At 32.7% G+C, this 20,554-nt stretch overlaps 3 protein-coding genes across 3 annotated transcripts; 1 reads left to right on the top strand and 2 right to left on the bottom strand.

Moving 5' to 3' along the window:
• Nucleotides 1-3,520: 3,520 nt before the first annotated feature.
• HELRODRAFT_160384 (hypothetical protein) lies at nucleotides 3,521-8,330 on the bottom strand (the record flags this gene model as incomplete). Its single annotated transcript, XM_009017346.1, has 6 exons — nucleotides 3,521-3,557; nucleotides 4,144-4,271; nucleotides 4,672-4,765; nucleotides 7,221-7,334; nucleotides 7,795-7,958; nucleotides 8,295-8,330. 6 exons carry the CDS (start codon nucleotides 8,328-8,330, stop codon nucleotides 3,521-3,523), a joined length of 573 nt encoding a protein of 190 aa, XP_009015594.1.
• Nucleotides 8,331-9,277: 947 nt separating this feature from the next.
• HELRODRAFT_160385 (hypothetical protein) lies at nucleotides 9,278-11,889 on the top strand (the record flags this gene model as incomplete). The annotated part of the gene is made up of 5 exons (XM_009017347.1): nucleotides 9,278-9,316; nucleotides 9,376-9,431; nucleotides 10,107-10,172; nucleotides 11,074-11,194; nucleotides 11,818-11,889. The coding sequence occupies 5 exons, from the start codon at nucleotides 9,278-9,280 to the stop codon at nucleotides 11,887-11,889; spliced, it is 354 nt and encodes a 117-aa protein (XP_009015595.1).
• A 6,321-nt stretch (nucleotides 11,890-18,210) lies between these two features.
• On the bottom strand, nucleotides 18,211-20,023 carry HELRODRAFT_136002 (hypothetical protein; the record flags this gene model as incomplete). The annotated part of the gene is made up of 2 exons (XM_009017348.1): nucleotides 18,211-18,303; nucleotides 19,907-20,023. Coding segments are annotated over 2 exons (210 nt in total), but the record flags the coding sequence as incomplete, so codon positions are not given.
• Nucleotides 20,024-20,554: the final 531 nt, after the last annotated feature.

Raw genomic sequence — 20,554 nt, forward strand, 5'->3', positions numbered from 1 at the left:
ATTTTACTTTTTCACAGATGATATTTGTTTCAGATTCTAGTGCCAAAAAAAAAATCTACTCTCAACTTCCACACAAAGAATATTAAAAGAGGCCATGGTGTCATTTGCTGAAAATTTTTAAGCTCCCATCAAAGATGGTGTTTCGAAGTTGTCGTTAAGGCTCGGCTTATGAAACAATTGCGTGCTGCATAGACCTTCAAACCTCAGAGCTAATTTGCGGTCCGATTTTGAATTTTTTTTGGTTCTAGGGGAAGTTGTGGTCTGTGATGTTTTTGTAGGTGGTGGTGTTGCTGCTGCTGCTGTTGTTGTTATATGTATGTCGTAGAGATGTTGCTATTTTGGCGTTTTTGTTGTTTTTTGGCGTAGTTTTTGCTGTTTTTTAAGTTGTCTTAACGCTATTTATAGCGGTTTATACATCATTAATTAAAATTTTAACGATTATTGTTGTTGTTGTTGTCTGTTGTCGTTGTTGTTGTTGTTGCTGCTGCTGCTGCTGTTGTTGTTGTTGATGTTATAGACGTTGTTCTAAATGATGTTGTTTTTGATATTGTTGTTGCTATTGCTATTGCTGTCGTTGTTGGTGTTAATACTGTTTTTTTGTGCATGTTAACGATCAGACAGATGCAACTATCAGAGTGTGTTCACGATGTCGAAACGAATGAGACCATCCGATAAAAGCCATTACTTAACAAGTTATTATTCTTGCCATCATAACGCAGACAAACATTACAAGAACATTTTGCTGAAATGATTTCAATGGATTTTACTTTTATTACATATCATCAAATCAAACGTCACATATTGTTGTTGTTGCTGTAATTGTTGTTGTTGACAGGATAATTTCAAATTACATACAAAACATCATACTTGCAACTCCACCAAACATTAAATTAAAATTTAAAATTTGAGCACACAAAACCTAACAGGATCTGAGCAAGCCTATGAATATAAAAATACAACTTTTGTAACTACAAACATGTCAAACAGCAAACACATGACTACAAACCGAACATAACACAAGAACAAAACACTACAAAAATATAAAGAATAAATATATATATAATGTGTGTGTGTGTGTGTGTGTGTGTGTGTGTGTGTGTGTGTGTGTGTGTAGGTATGTGCATGTGTGTGTGTGCGAGTGTGTGTGTTTTTGTATATTGTCTACTGATACACGTAAAAGAAGTCACGTAGAGCCATTTCACACATGCAGTAAACTTAGATGATCATTCAAGCATTCACACGTCACATACGCTTACACATACATGCGTACACAAATACACACACACATACAAACACACACACACACACACAAACATGACTATTCACACATATTCACACATATACATAATGCAAATGTACATGACCGTACACACACACACACACACACACAAACAAACATGCAAACTAACATATAGATGACCATTCGAACGGAGCACATCCACGAGTCGATATATTCAATAACTATAAATAATCGATACGAACCACGGAGAAATGCAAAAGTATACATTCTCCTCAGATAACTCGGCGATCAAAAATAGTCAGAATGTTCGTAATTTTAAAACGATAAAAAAAATTTAAGCTCCAATATAATATTATTTTTTAGTATTTACAATTTCAAATATAATCGGCCACCTACCGAAAAATTGTTTTAAGAGTTTGGACGAATAAATTTTAAAAACGTTTCCTTTAATTTAATGAATATTCATTCGTAAAATAAAAATAAAGTTTTGTACTTTGTGGTGACTGATATCCCAACATGAAGAAAATATTGCCAGGGCATAATATGCCGGCATAATGTTGTAACATGTGAAAAATAAAGACGCTGATTAATTGGAGTTTACAGCAAGAAGAGCATTATCACAAAAATATGAATACATGTCAAATTCTTAGCAAAAACGTCATCAGAAATACCTTTAAAAATTCAGTATAAAATTTTTTAAATTATTTTTCTCCTCTATACTCGAATTTTTTTTATATTAACACAATGCATGCAATTCATCTAGAGATCTACTAAATTAATAATTCAACAGCATGTTTTGTGTGACAAGTCCAAAAACAAGCTGTTTTGAAGTTTGATGATAATAATGATTAGAATGATGATGTTAACGCTACTAAGGAATGATGAACCAATTCGAAGAGTGTATGATGTCTAATGATTAATGTCAACATTCATTATGGTGTGTACCTGCTGGCAAATCTTAAGTAGGTATTAAACAATGATGATATGATGATGGTGATGATGATGACTATGATGATGATGAAGATACAATGATGATGATGATGATTGTGGTGGCGGTGGCTATTGTTGTGTTGGTTACTCTGGAGATGGTGATAATGACAATGATGATTAATGATGATGATGACGACGATGTTTTCAAATTGCGAATTTTAAAATGAATGAAACATGTGTTAATTAGCAATGAGCTGCACTTAAAAACTCAGTCATTAGATACTTAGCATGTACGAGCATCTATCTATCTACTAATACAAACATCTAAGCGTACACTCACGTACGTCTGTATTTATACATTCATTTTGGTAGCAACAAACAAAACTGCTATTATCTTCATCATCTTCATTACCTTCATCATCTTCATCGCACCTAAATAATTTGTTGGAAAGGTTTCTAGTGAGTTTTTAGCTATGAAAAGTCATTTAAAGTGTCGGCAGTCAATATTTTAATCATGCAGCAATTGCAGTTTACGAGCATTAAAGTTTCTGTCTGTAAAACATATTTAGTCAAAGTTTCATGCATAACATTTTTAAGCACAATATTTTTTTAAGTCAGACATGTTTTTAAGTTTACTGAATGAGTTCAGTCGAAAAAATAACTCAGGTGGTGGAAGAGCCGTCTGTTCTCATGTGCTCGCTGTTGTGCGTTAACTGGGTTCAAATGGTGCCTGTGAAATATTTTCAATATTAAATATATATTTTCAAGTTGTGTTGTGCGGTACAGATCTTGTGGTCTTGGTCGCACAAAATTATATTTGTTAATAAAAAAAGTTGGAAGATGTCCTGCAATCAGTCATGCGGTTGACAGTGCTGCATAAATCAAAACGAAAGGCTAAAAAATAAGTGCAGGTAATAAAACTGCTGGCAGTGGAGCACCAACATCATCAAAATCTCAACTTTCGGTTTCAATGCGTTCTCGTTTGTTACCGCGACAATTATTTTAATTTTTTAAACGTCTTTACTCACTCTCAGTTTACGCCTTCATCATAAAAATTATCATCACTATCGTCGTCATCCTCATTACCATTATCACCATTATTACAATCATCACTATCAATATCGCTCTCACCATCAACAACAACATCTCGCATAAGCAGTTGTGTTTTATTACAGAACATTTCCACTTTTTATTTTATTTCTCCCAACAAACATCAACCAGGTTAAAATTTCTTTCTTTTTCTATCTATCTGTACCTCTATCCATCCATCCATCCATTCATCCATCTATTCATCCATCCCTCTATCCATCCAATATAACATTTTAACATCAATACAATTATTAATGTTGTTTATGTTTTTTTATCATTTTGTACCATGCACATGTGCCTAAAACCAAAAACAATTGTATTAGTGTGTGCTGTGTTAGTATGAAAAGGTAAAGTGTGTAAATTAGTAACGGCAGCCGTAATAATGCAACTAGTAGTAGAAGTAGTAGTAGTAGTAGTAGAAGTAGCAGTAGTAGTAATAGTAGTAGTAGTAGTAGTAGTATAGTAACGGTAGAAAAGTAAGTTTATTAAGTGGTAAGGGTGATAAGGGTAGTAGCAGTAGTGGCGGTAGCCTTTGCAGTATTTATGATTTGGTTAGTTCAGTTGCGCACCATAACTCTTTCTTTCTTCGTCTGGCTTGCTACAATCTTTTTATTGCCACCATCCAAGCAAGACAATCCTCTAATATTTCCAATTATCACTTTTGGTTTATTGCATTTTTTTATTCAGTTTTTTTGAGGAAAGATCAAAATACGACCGATTTTATTGAGCTCAATTTTGATTGCCTCAGTTTATCGATTTCATTTATAAATCAGTTTTATTAATATTTTTCTTCATAATTTTTCACTTTCTCTTTCTTTCTCCTTTTCTCTCTCTCTCTCTCTCTCTCTCTCTATCTCTCTCTCTATGGCTATTTCTTTTTTCACCTTTTTCCCATAGATTTCGTGTTATTATTTATTTTTTGTTTCATTTCGTGACCCCACTGTAAAAAATTCTCTCCATCTTCCCATGGTTTTATGCAACGGATGTTATTATCTTGAGAAATGTACTGCTGCTATGCGTGATTAAATTTAAATATACAGTTTTATATAAATGTACACAATTTATATGTCGAGTAAGCAGTAAGGTGTTTAGAATTTAACAACTTTATCAAAATTATATTCCAAAAGATCATTTTCTCATTTTCACACCATAGAAAATTTTCAATGATAAAGTGAATTAATTCATCATGTTTAGTATGTATAACTCAACTCTTACGATCATCATCAACATTATTATCATCATCAACAATCTCACTACGTTGTTTTTCATCATCAACAACATCATCATCTGTTCATCACCATCATCATAAGATCATTGCAAGCACCATCACCAGCAGAACACCATCATCATTATCTAAAGTTAATCTTGTCATCATGGTAATCATTTCCTCGCCTCGCCATCATCACAACCACCATCGTCGCCATTTCATCATCAGCATCATCAGACCACAACACCAGGTTTACCATTATTTCCTCTTTCGTCTTCCTTTTAATCCTAGCATTTCTTCTTTAGGATGTTTTGTTGGGATTATGTTTTAAAATGTTTTGTTGTGTTTGTTCTTTTGTCAGACCACTTCTGCTCATTATCATGTTACACGTTGAAAAATTAACTCAGTAATTCAATATTTTATTTCATAGACGTACTTTATTTTCATTGCATTATTCTGTTTATTTCCTTCATTTTAGCACATTTTTACTCGCCATGTTGCATATTGTAACAGTTTCTTCGACCGTTTCTCCGCGTTACCTCATGTTTGAAAATAACTGTATACAAAAATAAGTTAATTCAAGTTGTAGTTTGTTTGATCATTTGTTAGTAGTGGCGTTGATTATTCAATATTGTTGTTGTTGATTGTTGTTTTGATGATTTTTCGTAATAATATTCCATTAATTTTTTTTAATTATATTCAATTAATTTTTTTTAATTATATTCAATTTTGTGTTGTTTGCGTCATTTTGTTCAATTTATTAGTTAATAAACTGTTGATTCTTTGGAGATCAGACTGTATTTTTTGTTAAATGTTTAAAAATTTGAAATGAATGATAGGGTGAGGTTTCATAAAAAATTTGTCATATTTGGTTATATTTTTTCGATTTAATAACATACGGAGGCACCTTGCAATGATAATTATGATATTTAAATTTTCTTAATTATTTTTATTTAATTTTTATTTAATTAATTTATACTGATATATTTTTTAATAATTTTTTTCAAAATTATATGAATATTGAAAATTTATTTTATATCGAAGTTACATGACAAAAAGCCACACCACTTTACTATCTGATCAGCTGTAAAACCATCACAATCATCCTAGGCTTCCGACTCGTCAGCAAGAATATCAGCAAAGATTATTCAATAAAAATCGTCAATAACAAAACAAACAAAAACATCAACTACAATAATATCAACTACAATAACATCAACAACAATAACCACAACTAGAACAACAACAACTGAAACATCAACAACTGAAGAACATTAACTGAAGCATCAACAAACAAAGGCAACCAATTCTCACGTTGAAAAAGAAAAATCCCAACAGAGTTCCAATGTTGCAGTTCAGAAATCATTTACCGCCAGATGGAAACTGATTTTGTTTGAATGTTTGCCGCATGGCATCCAGACGATGTTATCAAATCATCGGACAACCATCGGACGAATATGAAACATTTTTTTAAAGGACGTACAAACATCATACAAACACCGTACAAACATCATACAAACATCATATCTACATCACACAATCATCATACAAACATCAACACCGTACAAACACCAAACAAACATTATACATACATCACACAATCATTATACAATCACATAGATATTATACAAACATCATACAACCATCATTCAAACATCACACAACCATCATACAAATATCACACAAACATTAAACCAGCTTCATACAAATATCATACAAACATCATACAAACACCATACAAACATTATACAAACATCATACAAACATCATACAAACATTATACAAACATCATACAAACACCATACAAACATCACAAAAACATCATACAAACATCATACAAACATTATACAAACATCATACAAACGTCATACCAAAAAAAAATTTTCAACTAACAACAATTTAATGACAACATTATGACACAAACAAAATGTCCAAACTATTTTAGTCCTCTCTTTTCATTCAAATTAAAAGCAAAACCTTTTCTGTGCTTCAGCCAGCCTGCTGCCTCATACTCAATATGAAGTTATGCCGGCACCATTTACTGAAACTTAACTCCATCATTAATCCATTCAATGCTTAATTGTATGTTGAATTTTCAAAAGCAAGTAACTCTTTGTTATGTGGTGTGTAAATAAAATAGTAAAAAATAGTTTGCATATTAACTCTTTTGTAAAATTTTATAAACATTACACATTTGTATCAAATTTTGATAAAATTATATATTATTAAAATATAACTCTAAAGAATTCAATTTAATTGAATAAAATTGAAAATTAAATGATTGTTTTATAATATTGAACGCACATTAACAAAACAGAAAAAATAATTTAAAAGCAACTGAAATGAGTTAATAACAACAGCAGCAATCAACAACAACCAATCAGCCGGCCAACTAATCAACAACAACCAACCAATCAGCCGGCCAACTAATCAACAACAACCAACCAACCAATCAACCAACTAATCAACAACAACTAACAAACCAATTAACCAACCAACCAATCAACATCAACCAACCAACACACCTTCTCACGACACTTCAAAAAAATCTAGCATCACAACTGACAACTCCTTCAAGAGATGCATTCAATTTTAATTACAGCCAGCAGTAACGCAGTTCGAAACATTTCACGCATGTAGTAACGTAACAAGAAGCAAAAATGCAACTCTCAACAGACTTGAAAATCTTAAAATATCATCTACTGATTCATATTTCTGCCATGTTCGTTGGCATGTATCTTGGCACTTACTAACCTGCACTTTTTAGCTTGAATAAATCTTAGCTGGGAACGAAACAAAAGAAGTATGCGGTCATGCAACTCCTGGCAGCAGCAGAATGAACAACGAAAACCGAAGCATAAACATGGTCTTTCGCGTCGAACAAACAACGTAGCGGTCATTTGCATTGAGAAAAAAAATAACTAAACATTCACAAACTCCATGACATAACAACGATGAGATAAAAAGTTTTTAAAAAATAAACACAAAATAAATGCACACACACGGACCATGCAAAAGTTCGTAGTGTTGTTACTTGTTTGTCAATACCATTTTTATACACATACATTTGTACACACACATACCCTACACATTTGTACACACCCACATACATTTGTATACACATACACTTGTTGCACAACCCACATACATTTGTATACACATACATTTGTACACACACAAATACTTTTAGTTATCCAATGCAAAACATGGAATAGCAGTCGAAAGCATCATCCCACTAAAATGTGTTATCGTTTTATGAGCTATTCACGTGACGCAGTTTCATCGTTGTTTTAAGTGAAAAAGAAGACTTTTACATTTGACAGAGGACCTGAGTTGAATGTTGGGAAAAGATGCTGGGTGCGCAAGAGGTTCGGAGGCCTCTAAAAATTCAGTGCAGCTGTGATTGTCTGTGAGGCTACCAGTTATTGTTTCGAGATCTCTAATTGGTATAATTATAAACATCAACTCGTCATAAAAGGCGTTCGATAAAACCTGGCAACATGTTTTCATAAGTTATCCCAGGTTCAACAAAAAAATTTAAGTTACGGTTTCTTATATCTCTTCCGTGGGCTTCATTTTTGTGGAAGTGGACCACACGCCGGCCTTCAATTCAATCCTTGTTTCTACTTTCACCTGGTTCTTACTATATAATACTTCAGAACAACTAATAAACTCTTAATACTTACAGATACTTGTTTCAGCTACGTATGAGTGTTGTTTGTGTTTACAAGATGCATCCACGAAAGCATGCGTGCTATGTGGCAAATTTTTAAAATTGATCAAAAAAGATCCAGAAGTTTTATCAATAGTTAATTTATTTTTAGTTACCTTGGGCATCTTTTTGCGAAACTCTTTCTGGAACATGGGGCATGTTGGTGGCTAAAAAATAGATTGAAGTTTATGAACAGATTTTAACTAGTTAAAACACAAGATGCAAAAATATTTTGCTACTGGCTATTTATTTTCTAGTATTTTTTCAAAATATTCAACTTTTAGTTTTTACTCTACTCGTTCAGTAGTTAATAGTACATGTATGTACGTGTTTGTGTGAGTGATTGTATACATGTTTGCTGGTAGGTACTCAAAAAATGGCTGTTAAATTTTATTTTGTATTTAAAATTGTCATTACATTTTGTTCATTTTTATAAAATTTTCTATGCAAACCACGTTGCAAACATTTATTTTGAATAAAAATTTATAAAAAAAAAAAAGAAATAAATGGGTTTGTGACAGTTGCCTAATAAACTGATCATTTGAATGCGAATCGATATAGAGGCTCTCAAATGGTGATGGATTGCAGAGAGTTAAATGCTCTGATGATAAATATACTTCCATGAGCATAAAGACATGAGCGCATTCATACAAAGTTTATCCGCATGTAACATTTGTATTTGATTTAAATTAGAAAAATAAAGTTGGGCAGAAATATTTATAACAATAATTTACATTCCTGCGATGAAATATTTAACTGGAAGAAAATAAAACAAATGTACAAAACAAAATTGAAGCTTGGATAAGAAAGTTCAAAATGAAAGATTCAATGAATTTATTGAAAAGTAATTTTCTCTTCAACAGAATCGCTAATCAAGTTAATTGTACTTGAGTACTAGCGTGTGTGTGTTTGTGTTCTGTTTATGTGTATGTGTGTTGTGTTTGTGTGTGTCTGTATGTGCGTGTTTGTGTGTGTTTTGTGTGTGTGTGTGTGTGTGTGTGTGTGTGTGTGTGTGTGTGTGTGTGTGTGTGTGTGTGGCTTTTTGGGTTTAAAAAACGGTCTTTCATGTTCAAAGCGTGTGTTTACGTTCAACTGAAAGATGTCCAGGCAGGAATACATGCACACAGGTATGAATACAGTTAGACACGAGAGTGAATAAACAAATGAACAAATAATTTTAAATTATTTCACACACAGTCGAGTACATTCACGCCAATTGGTCGAATGTACTCGCTACGGAAACATGGCTCCCGGTGGATATTTTTTTATTTAATGAAAATTGTTATTACGTTTTTCTTCAGAATTCTCTTGACCATTCATTATTTTCAGCGTAATGATTTTACTTACATTCGTTGTTTTGTATCTATCAATCTATTTACATGTACATGCATACATATATATATCATCATATATATCATCATTACGTAATGTATCTAAACCCCATTCATCATACATCACATGTCTAAGCATGCATACCTCCATTTATGAACCTGTTCCGTACTTATAGACTAATAAAAAGATGGACATATTTTATGTTTGTTGAGTAAGCGGGCAGTAATTAAAACATTTTATGAATGCTAATAACAACGAACCTAAAAAAGTTCATCCTACAAAGTACAAGCATTGAAAAAACTTAAAAGAATGCACTTCTAAGAAAGATTTCATTTTTGTAATGTTTTGATGTTTTTATTCCAGCATGTTTCATTGCGCTTCGTTTCCATACAGTGCGTTTTTAAACTAACTTGCATAAACGAACAAAAGAAGAAACATTGGAACGTTCTGTTAAAACAATGGAAAATAACAGAAATTTACGGGAAGTTAAATAAATACAAAACACTTCAGTGTTTTAAATGTGTTTTTTAAATAATGAATAATTCAAAAAATATGAACATTCACTTTTTTAACTAAAACAAAAAAATTTTTAACAGTTTTAAAACTAAGCCTGATGCGTTAGAGCCGACAAAAAGTTTTAAAATACTGTGCAGTGTTAACAAGTTCTTAAAAATTACATAAAAAAATGTTCTCGCCGCCTGCTTCCTTTACGCCGCAGACGCACGCAACACGTTCACATTCGTTGTTGAAGGCAAGCCGGCTATATTTCACCACGCTTCATAGTCCAATTCAAATGCATGCAAGACGTTTGAAACATCACTCAACTATCTCTCTCTCTCTCTCTCTCTCTCTCTCTCTCTCTCTCTCTCTCTCTCTCTCTCTCTCTTCATGCCCACTCAACTTTCATTAAACATTCTATTATTTGACTGACTCAAAAAAACACAAAACTAAACATAAACGTGTGACTATTTTTAAAAAACTGTTAAAAATTTTCTGTTGGCTTCACTATCGAATCCTTGTTCTTACTTTTTGACAATTCAATTGATTTTTTAATAGTCTAAGATAATTTCGACCATATGAATCTCCGAAACCGTTTTAACAAGATGAAAATATCTTGACTGAAAAGTTTTCTGTAAGAAGAACACACAAGGAGCACACATCAACTCAACTGTGTGTATTGTAAGTTAGCGAAACGGGGAAAAATACATCTCACAAACGTCCAATGTCTCGGTGTATTGTTTTTTTTGTGTGGTTGACTTTGACGGCGTTCGTTTTTATGCTGTCGTTTTTGTTGTCGATATTTTTTGCTTTTGTTTTTGTGTTGGTGTTGCACTACTTGAAGTTGTTGTTGTTGTTGAAGTTGCTACTAATTTTGATGAAATTGACAAGGAATTCAAATATGTGCAGAAATATTTGCTACAACGGTGTCAACAAATGGTATAAATTGCCTGATTCCATACGACGCTGTTTCATATTTAGACCTTTTAGATTTAAACTAAAAACTTTTCTGTTGTGTTTATTTATCTTAAAATAATAATTTTACGTGTTTACACTATTGATAAGATGGAAGTTGTTTTTTGGCCTGAGTAACTGCATTGCTTTTACCAAGACAAGCTTGTACATGTGCAAATATGAACACGCGTATGTGCATTGTGTTAGTGTTGCTGTGGACATCTTTGTAAATGTCAGTAGATGTGTAAATGATCGAATATTTGTCTAGCAGATCAGACGTTTGATTGTTTGATTGTGATGTTGTAAATTTTTTAATTTAATGATGGATACCTATAGCTATTTGTCTTAAATATTTTTTATTTATAAATTTTTTTAATTTTTTTATCTCATTTTTAATTTTTTTATTTCATTTTTATTAATGATAATTTTGCCTAATTTAGTTCTCAGTCTTTCATATCAATTTACACATGTTTTTTATTGTCAGTTTAAATTATTGTTATCTTTCAATTTCAAAAATTACTTTCTATTGTAACTGTTTCTTTTGCTGGTTTTAAACTCGCCAGAGTTTGCATTACCTTTTTTTCGGCTGGGGTTATTTTCATCTTTAGTTTTTTTTATTGTGATTGATTTTATTTCATATATGTTTAATCTTGCGTGTGTGTTGTGTGTGTATTGTGTGTGTGTGTGTGTGTGTGTGTGTGTGTGTGTGTGTGTGTGTGTGTGTGTATGTGTGTGTGTGTGTGTGTGTTTAAATGTATGCGTTCATTAGTATGAGTTTATGCGTATACATGTATAATGTGTTTCAAAAATTGCTTTCAAATTATAAACTTCCTATGTTACTCTTTATTTTTCTAGCATAAAATTGACATTGTCATGTGTGCTGGAGAATTAGTTGAGAGTTATTTTTTTAGAAGACCCCCTTTGTAAATTTATAAATTATGAATTATGAATTTACAATAAAGGTCAGCGGTGGTGAGTGGTGATATGATGCGATAAGATGTTATCACCTCATATGTGTTTTAATGTTATTTTGTTATTGTTGTTGTTTGTTGTTGTTGTTTGTTGTTGTTGTTGCTGTTGTTGTTGTTGTTGTTTGTTGTTATTTGTCGTTGTTGTTGTTTGTTGTTGTTGTTTGTTGTTGTGGTTGTTGTTGTTGTTGTTGATGTTATAATTGATTTTATTTATAATTGTAGCTGGTCAAAAGTGTTGTTGACGTTGTTTCGAGCAATCCTGTGCGACAAAATGCATGTCATTCAATTTTGAGTTGTATGGCGTCACATTCGGTTGCACATACATTGAAGACGCGTTACTGTGTGACGATACTTGCCAACAACTATTCACAAGAAGTTGTTTTTTTTATCTTTTTCGCTTAGAAAATGTTTATTTCAATGCAAATGGTTGAAAATAATTTATAAAGTTGCTTAAATTTTTGTAATATTTTAAAAATATTTCATTATTAACTTTCATCCGTAAAAATGTTTAAAATGATTTCTGCAAATTCAATTGAACGCTATCTTTAATAGAGTGACTGGCAAGTTTTTTTAATCAAGTTAGCATTATTATGGATTAGAATTCCTCATAACCCATCTCCAAAATTCAACCAAATTTCTTTGTTCTTTTATAAAAAAAAAAAAAAAGGTTAAAACTTAAAGGTTGGTGGTCTTAATATATGTACACATGGGCTACAGATTTTATAACTCTTCTAAAGTTAAGAAGGATCAGCCACACACAAACTGTCGAGCAGCGCATCTCACACAACGCATGTGATAGGGGGCGGTCCTTTCGTCATATTCAAGCTCGGTCACTTCCGGTGACTTTATTCACTACGACATCACACCGCTCGTTTATATTTGAAGTTATATTTTTAAAATTTATAAAATTTTGAGAAAGACAAAGATGGGAACTACGATAACGGCGATGAGGATGTTGCCGCTGCTGCTGCTGATGACGACGATGATGATGACGATGATGATAGTGATAATGATGAAGAGGAGGAGGATGACAAAGAGAATTATGATGCTGGTGATGATGATGACGACGACGACGATAATGTTGTTAAAAATACTTTACGTTGAATGGTTCTGGAAGTTGTTAGGATGGAGAGATTGAAGCTGACCAATCATGTTCAATTATCTGAGACTTGTTTTTTCCATCAACATTGCTATAAAGCAGAACCATTATTTTTATTTTATTATTATCGTTGTTGTTGTTATTATTATTATTTATTTGTATTATTATTATTAGTGGTAGTAGTAGTAGTAGTAGTAGTAGTAGTAGTAGTAGTAGTAGTAGTAGTAGTAGCAGTAGTAACAGTAATATACGTAGCAGTAGTAGCAGTAGTAGTAGTAATATTAGCCGTAACTAGAAAACAACAAACGACCACGTGACAACAAACGACCACGTGACAGCAAACCACCACGTGACAACAAACCACCACGTGACAACAAACCACCACGTGACAACAAACCACCACGTGACAACAAACCATCACGTGACAACAAACCACCACGTGACAACAAACCACCACGTGACAACAAACCACCACGTGATGTGCTTGTTGTTATCAAATTAGCCTGGAAGTATCCGTGGTCCCACTGAAACTCCCACGTGTACACCCAAACGGCCTGAGGTCTTTTGAAGCAAAACTTTAAATTGAGTTGAACGAACGGATTAAAGAAAAAATTTTACATTAAACGCTAAAAATAAATTGGTAAACAAAAGCAAGAAAAACGTTAAAACGGATTTGTTGATGAGAAGAACGCTAGTAATGGAAAGTTTTGGAAGATGTTGAAAATCCCTTTAATAAAAAGTTCGTAATAAAATTTCGGCATCTAAAATTTTTCAAATATTTAAATGACGCCAAATTGAACTGGTTCAGGAAGATTTACTAATATATTCATTTTTTATTTCACATGTAATGCCTGTGATTAGATCGACCACCAACAAATGCCTTTGATTGTTTAAAATTAATTCAATTAATTTTTATCCAATTTTGTTTGGCAAGCCATGCCACCATGAAGACAAGCTGGGGCAGCTGCTTCAACGATGTGAAACAAATGAAAGAAAAATTCGTCGGTGGAAATTCAACAAATCAAATTTCAAATCAAAACATCGCGGATATCAATTAAAATATTAAATTAACGTTGATGAACTTCAAATTATTGGAAGAGTAGCCAAGTGAGGAGTTGAAAATTCGCTTTTACAAAGATATGTTAAAATGAGCACAATCAGCAAAAGTGAACACTCGTACAAATGAGCACATTCAATAAAGGTGAACACTTATACAAACGTGCACATTCGACAATGGTGAACACTTATACAAACGAGTACAGTCAACAAAGGTGAACACTCGTACAAACGAGCACATTCAACAAAGGTGAACACTCGTACAAACGAGCACGTTCAACAAAGGTGAACACGTTCAAACGTGCAGCACAGGTATCTGACACGTACTTGTTTATTGAATTCCTAATCTCCGTCGTAAATACTGACCCTGAAAATTAATTTCCATTTCATTCTCTAGATGGCAGCCTCCTTCGATCATTCCGTCATCATGAGCGCCTTTTATTGCATTGAAATGTGCACGTTGAAAGTAATAAAGTGCTTAATGTGGGAAGCATGCTTTGTCTCGCGCTGTTTCTCTCTGTTAATAGTAATATTGCGTTTGGGTATGCCTGCGTGTCTCCGTGCGTGCGTGCGTGTATGTGTGTGCGTACGTGCGTGTGTGTGCATTGCGGATGGTTCGTAGATACTAGTGAGGGAGTTTGCATGTTTATGGGACCACTAACGCTTAGTTCAAGTATTGATTCAAGTGAACTTCGTCAGTGCATTGAATACTTTTCAAAATTATTTTCCTCTCTCCATCAACCGCATTCATATTTTTGTCAATAATATTGAACGACGTTCACTGCAGACGGGAGCCCAAATTTATATCGGACGGTCATGCACTCCAAGCCACTCATTGACACTGACAACATCCACGCATTTGTTGTGCACCCTGCAACTCCATCAGTTTAATGCAACAAATTCATTTTAGTTTTGATTTTTTATATGATTTTTACTTATTTCAAACGGTCATAAATTCAGCAAACTAAATTTTTAACTGACGATGATAGATTTATATTAGAGATATATCATGTAAATCCACTGATGAAAAAAAAACAGAGAATACCGAGAAATTTATTTTTTAACGGTTAACATTTTACACATTTGTAAAACACATTGGCTTGGTTAATAATAAAAACGAAGATTTTACAATGATAAAAATATAATAATTTAAAAGCATTATATGCCCAATTTCATTAATTTTCTTTTTTTAATAGTAACCCAGAAATTACATTTGTATACAAGTTGAACTTTAGAAGTCTTTAAAAATAAAGATGAACGACTGAGAAATATACCGACAATAAATAACCCGTTCCGTCTGGAAGGAACATCCCCATAATAAAAACTTTTTATAGCAAGTCTGCCGGGTATGGTACCGTAGCATGTGCAAAAAAGTGTATTGACATGAGACTACGATGGTTAGAAGTTGCTGATCCAGATTATAGGAGTGGTATAACTTTTGAAGTTGACGACTTTTTTATTCCTCATCTTTCTAACAATTCGATCCTTTTAATGTCAAAACCAGAGTCATCATATCAAGTTTGTTGTTACTAATAAATTTTCATTTATGTCTCCATCTCCGTTACTTTTCAATTATTAGATTCAAATTCATCACCGTTTAATTTTAAAAACACAATATTATAACGCAAAAATATGTTACGGAGTCTTAAAACATTTTCTTCTTTTACAGCTTGAGGACAGGAGGAATCATAAACACATTCATCTACTCTGAAAATAAAATGTCATAATTGACAAAAAAGTATGTGGAAAATAAACAAAATGTTGGGTATAAATTGAAAATTTTCGTCAACTTTGACAGAAAAGTTGAAAATAATGTGCTCAAAACAGCAAATCAGCGTATAAAATTGTCATGTAAAATCTTGTGTGCAAGTAAGGTAGTTCCAATTTTAACTTTTTTAAAGAATAAAACTAATTTTATGCTATTTAAATAGATTAATTGAATTTTAATCAATAATCTCTATTTTATTTTCCAAGTTTTATTATTCCAATTATAAATAAAAGGTTAGTGAGTTAGCTCAAACGGTGAAGGTACCAAAATTTGCGTCGTTTTCGTTGCTATTGCGTGAGAACCTGGTTCGAATACTCTCTTTCCGAGACTCAAAGACTATCATATTTCTTGTTCGTAGGATGCTGTGCGTGGTGTGTACGTATTAATACATATGTATGATTGTGTATGTACGCTAAGTGGTTCAGCAGACGTACTGATTATGTGGTAGAAAAATTTAATTCTATCTGGGTTAGTTAGGAACAATATTGTTATATTCGCTGGAATGTTTGTATTGCTCTATATAATTAATTTCAATTATTTGTTATCCTTGGTATCACTTTATTCAGGTTTGTACCGTTAAAAATGTCCAATTTCTTTTTTTAAAGTCAAATTTCCATTTCTCTGCTTGCACTATTTGTTATTTTCGGCATAAAACTTGAAACTTTCTTAATATTTAGCATTTATTAAATTGTTTGTTATAAAAAAAATGTAAAATATTGTATTTCACGAATATAAGAAATAGATTTTTTATAAAAATGCAATTATCAAACAGTGTAGCATAGCAATCATATATGATGCATCCTTAGTGACATCTAATAAATACTTCTAATGTCACATGTAGGTTTTAATTTCTTGTAAACGAATGAATGAAATGTTAATTGTGTAAATCTCGCTTTTTTTACATTCATCAACTTCGTAATATTTCTTCCATCAAACTATCAATCTTTCAAAAACTATTGTCAAATCAATTTCGTTTATTAAAAGCCAAAATTTGCATTATAAATATAAAAAATCTATAATATATATTCTATCTATATATCTATAATATATATAAATTCTACCGAATGTTTGGCGTTAATATGTTTGTAGTTCGTTTTTTCAATTTTTCTCACTAAAGTTTTTTGGTCACATAAAAATGTCACACCAACCAACCCAAATAGTAAAGTTAAACTCCGAATTTATTACAACAATAAAAAGACGTCTCACCTAATACTAAAAAACAACTGCAGTCCTAGAGATAACTCTGAGTTAAAGCGTAATCACGTAATATATGAATTTAATTGCCCCTTTGACGGCTGTGCACGTCAATATGACTCATATATCGGGATTACTACTACCTCACTGACTAGAAGGCTTACGATGCATAAACAGAGTGGTGCTATCAAATCTCATTTGGACTCAACACACTCAATCACAATTAGCCGTGAAATCCTCGAGAGCAACACCAAAGTAATATACCAGAACAGCAACTACACGCATCTTAAAATTCCAGAAGCAGTCCTAATTGACATCAATAAACCAAAAATAAATATACAACAAAAAATGACAACCTCACTTCGAACCCAGCGCTTAACCAACAACGAAAACAAAGAAGTAATAAAAACTAGCATCGTAAATAGTGACAAAGAAGAATATGATGCTATCGATGAAGAAAAGGAGACCAAAGAAGATGACCAGCCAATAAAGAAACCTGACACCTAATTCGCATCAAAGTTCAATTTTACAACACCAAAGTTAATTTTTACAACGTCAAAGTTCATCTTGACTAAGTCAATATTTCCCTATATATACAGCAAGGAGCACTGATGATGATTCATTCGGAATCGAAATATGGCCTTATTTGCAGCATGAATTCGAAAAATAAGTTTATTTTGAATTTTAATAAACTAAACGTTCACCAAAAAACTTTAGTGAGAAAAATCGAAAAAACGAACTACAAACATATTAACGCCAAACATTCGGTAGAATTTATAGAATATTGTAAAAATTATGGTCTATTACCAACATATATATATATATATATATATATATATATATATATAATATGTCAATAATATTATTATAATATGTCAAGTTTTAATTGTGCTGACTTTTATCATTTTTTTAAATTAAAATCAAAATGTCCGCAACCCAATATAAAAAATATAAAAATAGAAATGAATAGTTTTTAAAGCCACATTTATTTGATTAAAAGTTATGCTAAAGCCAAAAAATTGTCATTTCCCAGAAAAAATAATTTAAAAGGGCAACATCAGGTGGCAGAAGAAGGCAGAAACTGCTGAGACTGCAAGGAGGAATGCTGAGATGAAGTGTGATGGATGGGGAGAGGAGCTGCGTTGGCTCTGCTGGAGGACGATGGTGCAACACCCCAACCTTCCTCCGGCGTTTCCCGTTGTGTTGCTGAAGGTGCTGTTGCCCTTCCCGAGGTCATCTTCCAATTGGTGGACCTGGTTGGTGGTTGGATGGCAGTTTGATTGACCAATAATTAATTAAATGGTTTCACTTCATTTGATGACAGGTACAATTACAACATTTTTTGTTGGTGTTTTTTTTATTTTTCTTTTCAAACAAACATTTGTTTGTTTGTAAAGTTCAAAGGTGACTGTTGGAAAGCAAATAAGTTCGAAATATTAACGAGTGCCATTATGTGAATGCTTGATAACGAATTAAATTTAAAAAAAACACTAATAACCTTGATATTATTAACTTGAAACCAAAAGCTTGATATTTTTCAAGAATTTATATTCATCATTAGGTAGTTTTGTTTTAATGTGTTATGCATATTCGAGACGCATCGATAGTTTACATTTATTCGTAATCTTTCCACTTTAAGAAATGCTAATGAGACGATGTTTATGAGACGATGTTAATGAGATGATGTTAATGAGATGATGTTAATGAGATGATGTTAATGAGATGATATTAATGAGATGATGTTAATGAGATGATGTTAATGAGATGATGTTAATGAGATGATATTAGCATTTTCGTCGTCGTCATCATTGGCCCACATGCCGCTTCAACATTCCGATCAATGCAAATCAATGTAAAGTAGATCGACCAGTCCTACATATGCAGGTCAACCAACCTTTGAAGAAGTGCAGACTTTTTAAAATCCGTTGCATTCAATACACTATACAAACACTTTTTCTCAAGTTTTAAATAAACATAGGCGCAAGTTCACACAACACACGCCCAAACAACCAACAGAATTTTTATAAAACTTTATAGTATATAACCGAAAATGTAGAGATTGTCAGCTCGCAATCTAAACTTATATTCAAAATCCACTATTTCATTATTTCACAACTAATTGTTTCAATTTAACACCTCATACCAACGCATCACTTCTCTGCGCGTTTCTGTTTGTTTCATTCTGTTCGCCTCACTTCAATCATTATTGCATAACAACATGTCTTTCACCTCAAACTGATTAAAAACTTTTTGCATGTTTGTATGCCTAATTTTTTAAACGCGACTTACTTATAAGTGACATTCAAAACTTCAACTCTATGTCAACATTTGTGCCGTACACTTGCACATAATAATACTCGCTAATAGCTTACAAATACATAGAGGCAGCGTAAAAGTCATTGCACTTCAGCTATGAATGTGTATTCAGACACACACGCGCTTGTTTTATTTATTAAAGATAATTTAATTTCGTCGCCTTGAAAAGCATGAATGTTATTTATAATAAACTGTAGCTATCAGTAAGATGTTTCTGCATTGTGTTCAGTGGAGGCACGTTGTTTGATATGTACACACAAACACACACACACACACACCCACACACACACACACAATGTTTGTCTTGAGTTGATCTTTCATCAAAGATTCTTGCATACCAACAACATTTAACAGTCTTGATTGTCGCATGTTTATTTGTTTTTAAATCAGGTGGTATGATATACGTACTTTTAAGATATGTTTATATTTCATTGTATAAGTATGAATATCAATGAGATACAAAAAGCGCACTGCACACAGCCCATGTGGGCAAAGGTTAAAGGGTTAAAGGTTAAAAAAGAGCACGCAGAACTCACTAACCACGATTGACCTGTTGACGATGCCGTACTGTCCATCCAACTTTATGATGTTGTCAGTCAGGGTTATGACGGACGCCCCATTGATCGCGTTGATGTTGCCCAGGTCACCTACGTGTCTGGTGCTTTATATGTGGGTGGATGGATGGATGGATAGTTAGATGGATGGTTGGATAGATGGATAGATGGAAGGTTGGTTAGATGGGTGGATGGATGGTTGGATAGATGGATGAACAAAAATTAGGTAGGTAAATAAATTGATGCATGGATAAATAAATTGATCAATAAATATTTTTTTCGTAAGCAAAAATAGAAACAATCAATTAGGCTGAAAAAATTTCGTCGATGAAAAAATTAAAAAAAGAAGCGAAAGCCACTTTCGGCCGAGTTGTTCGTTTCGATAGCACGCCAATGACAACAAATAATGAGACCACTTGCGATGATTAATTAAAAAAAATTTTGAGAGGACCGAGTTGAAATTGTTTGCTAAAGTGTTTATATAGAGGACTGCTTCAGTAATTATAAGACGCTACTGTTGCTATTTTCGTGGATGGATGGATGAATGGATGGATGGATGGATGGATGGATGGATGGATGGATGGATGGATGGATAGATGGATGGATGAATGAATGGATGGATGGATGGATGGCT

This window comes from Helobdella robusta (genome assembly GCF_000326865.2).
Source record: "Helobdella robusta unplaced genomic scaffold HELROscaffold_2, whole genome shotgun sequence".
Taxonomy (NCBI): Eukaryota; Metazoa; Annelida; class Clitellata; order Rhynchobdellida; family Glossiphoniidae; genus Helobdella; species Helobdella robusta.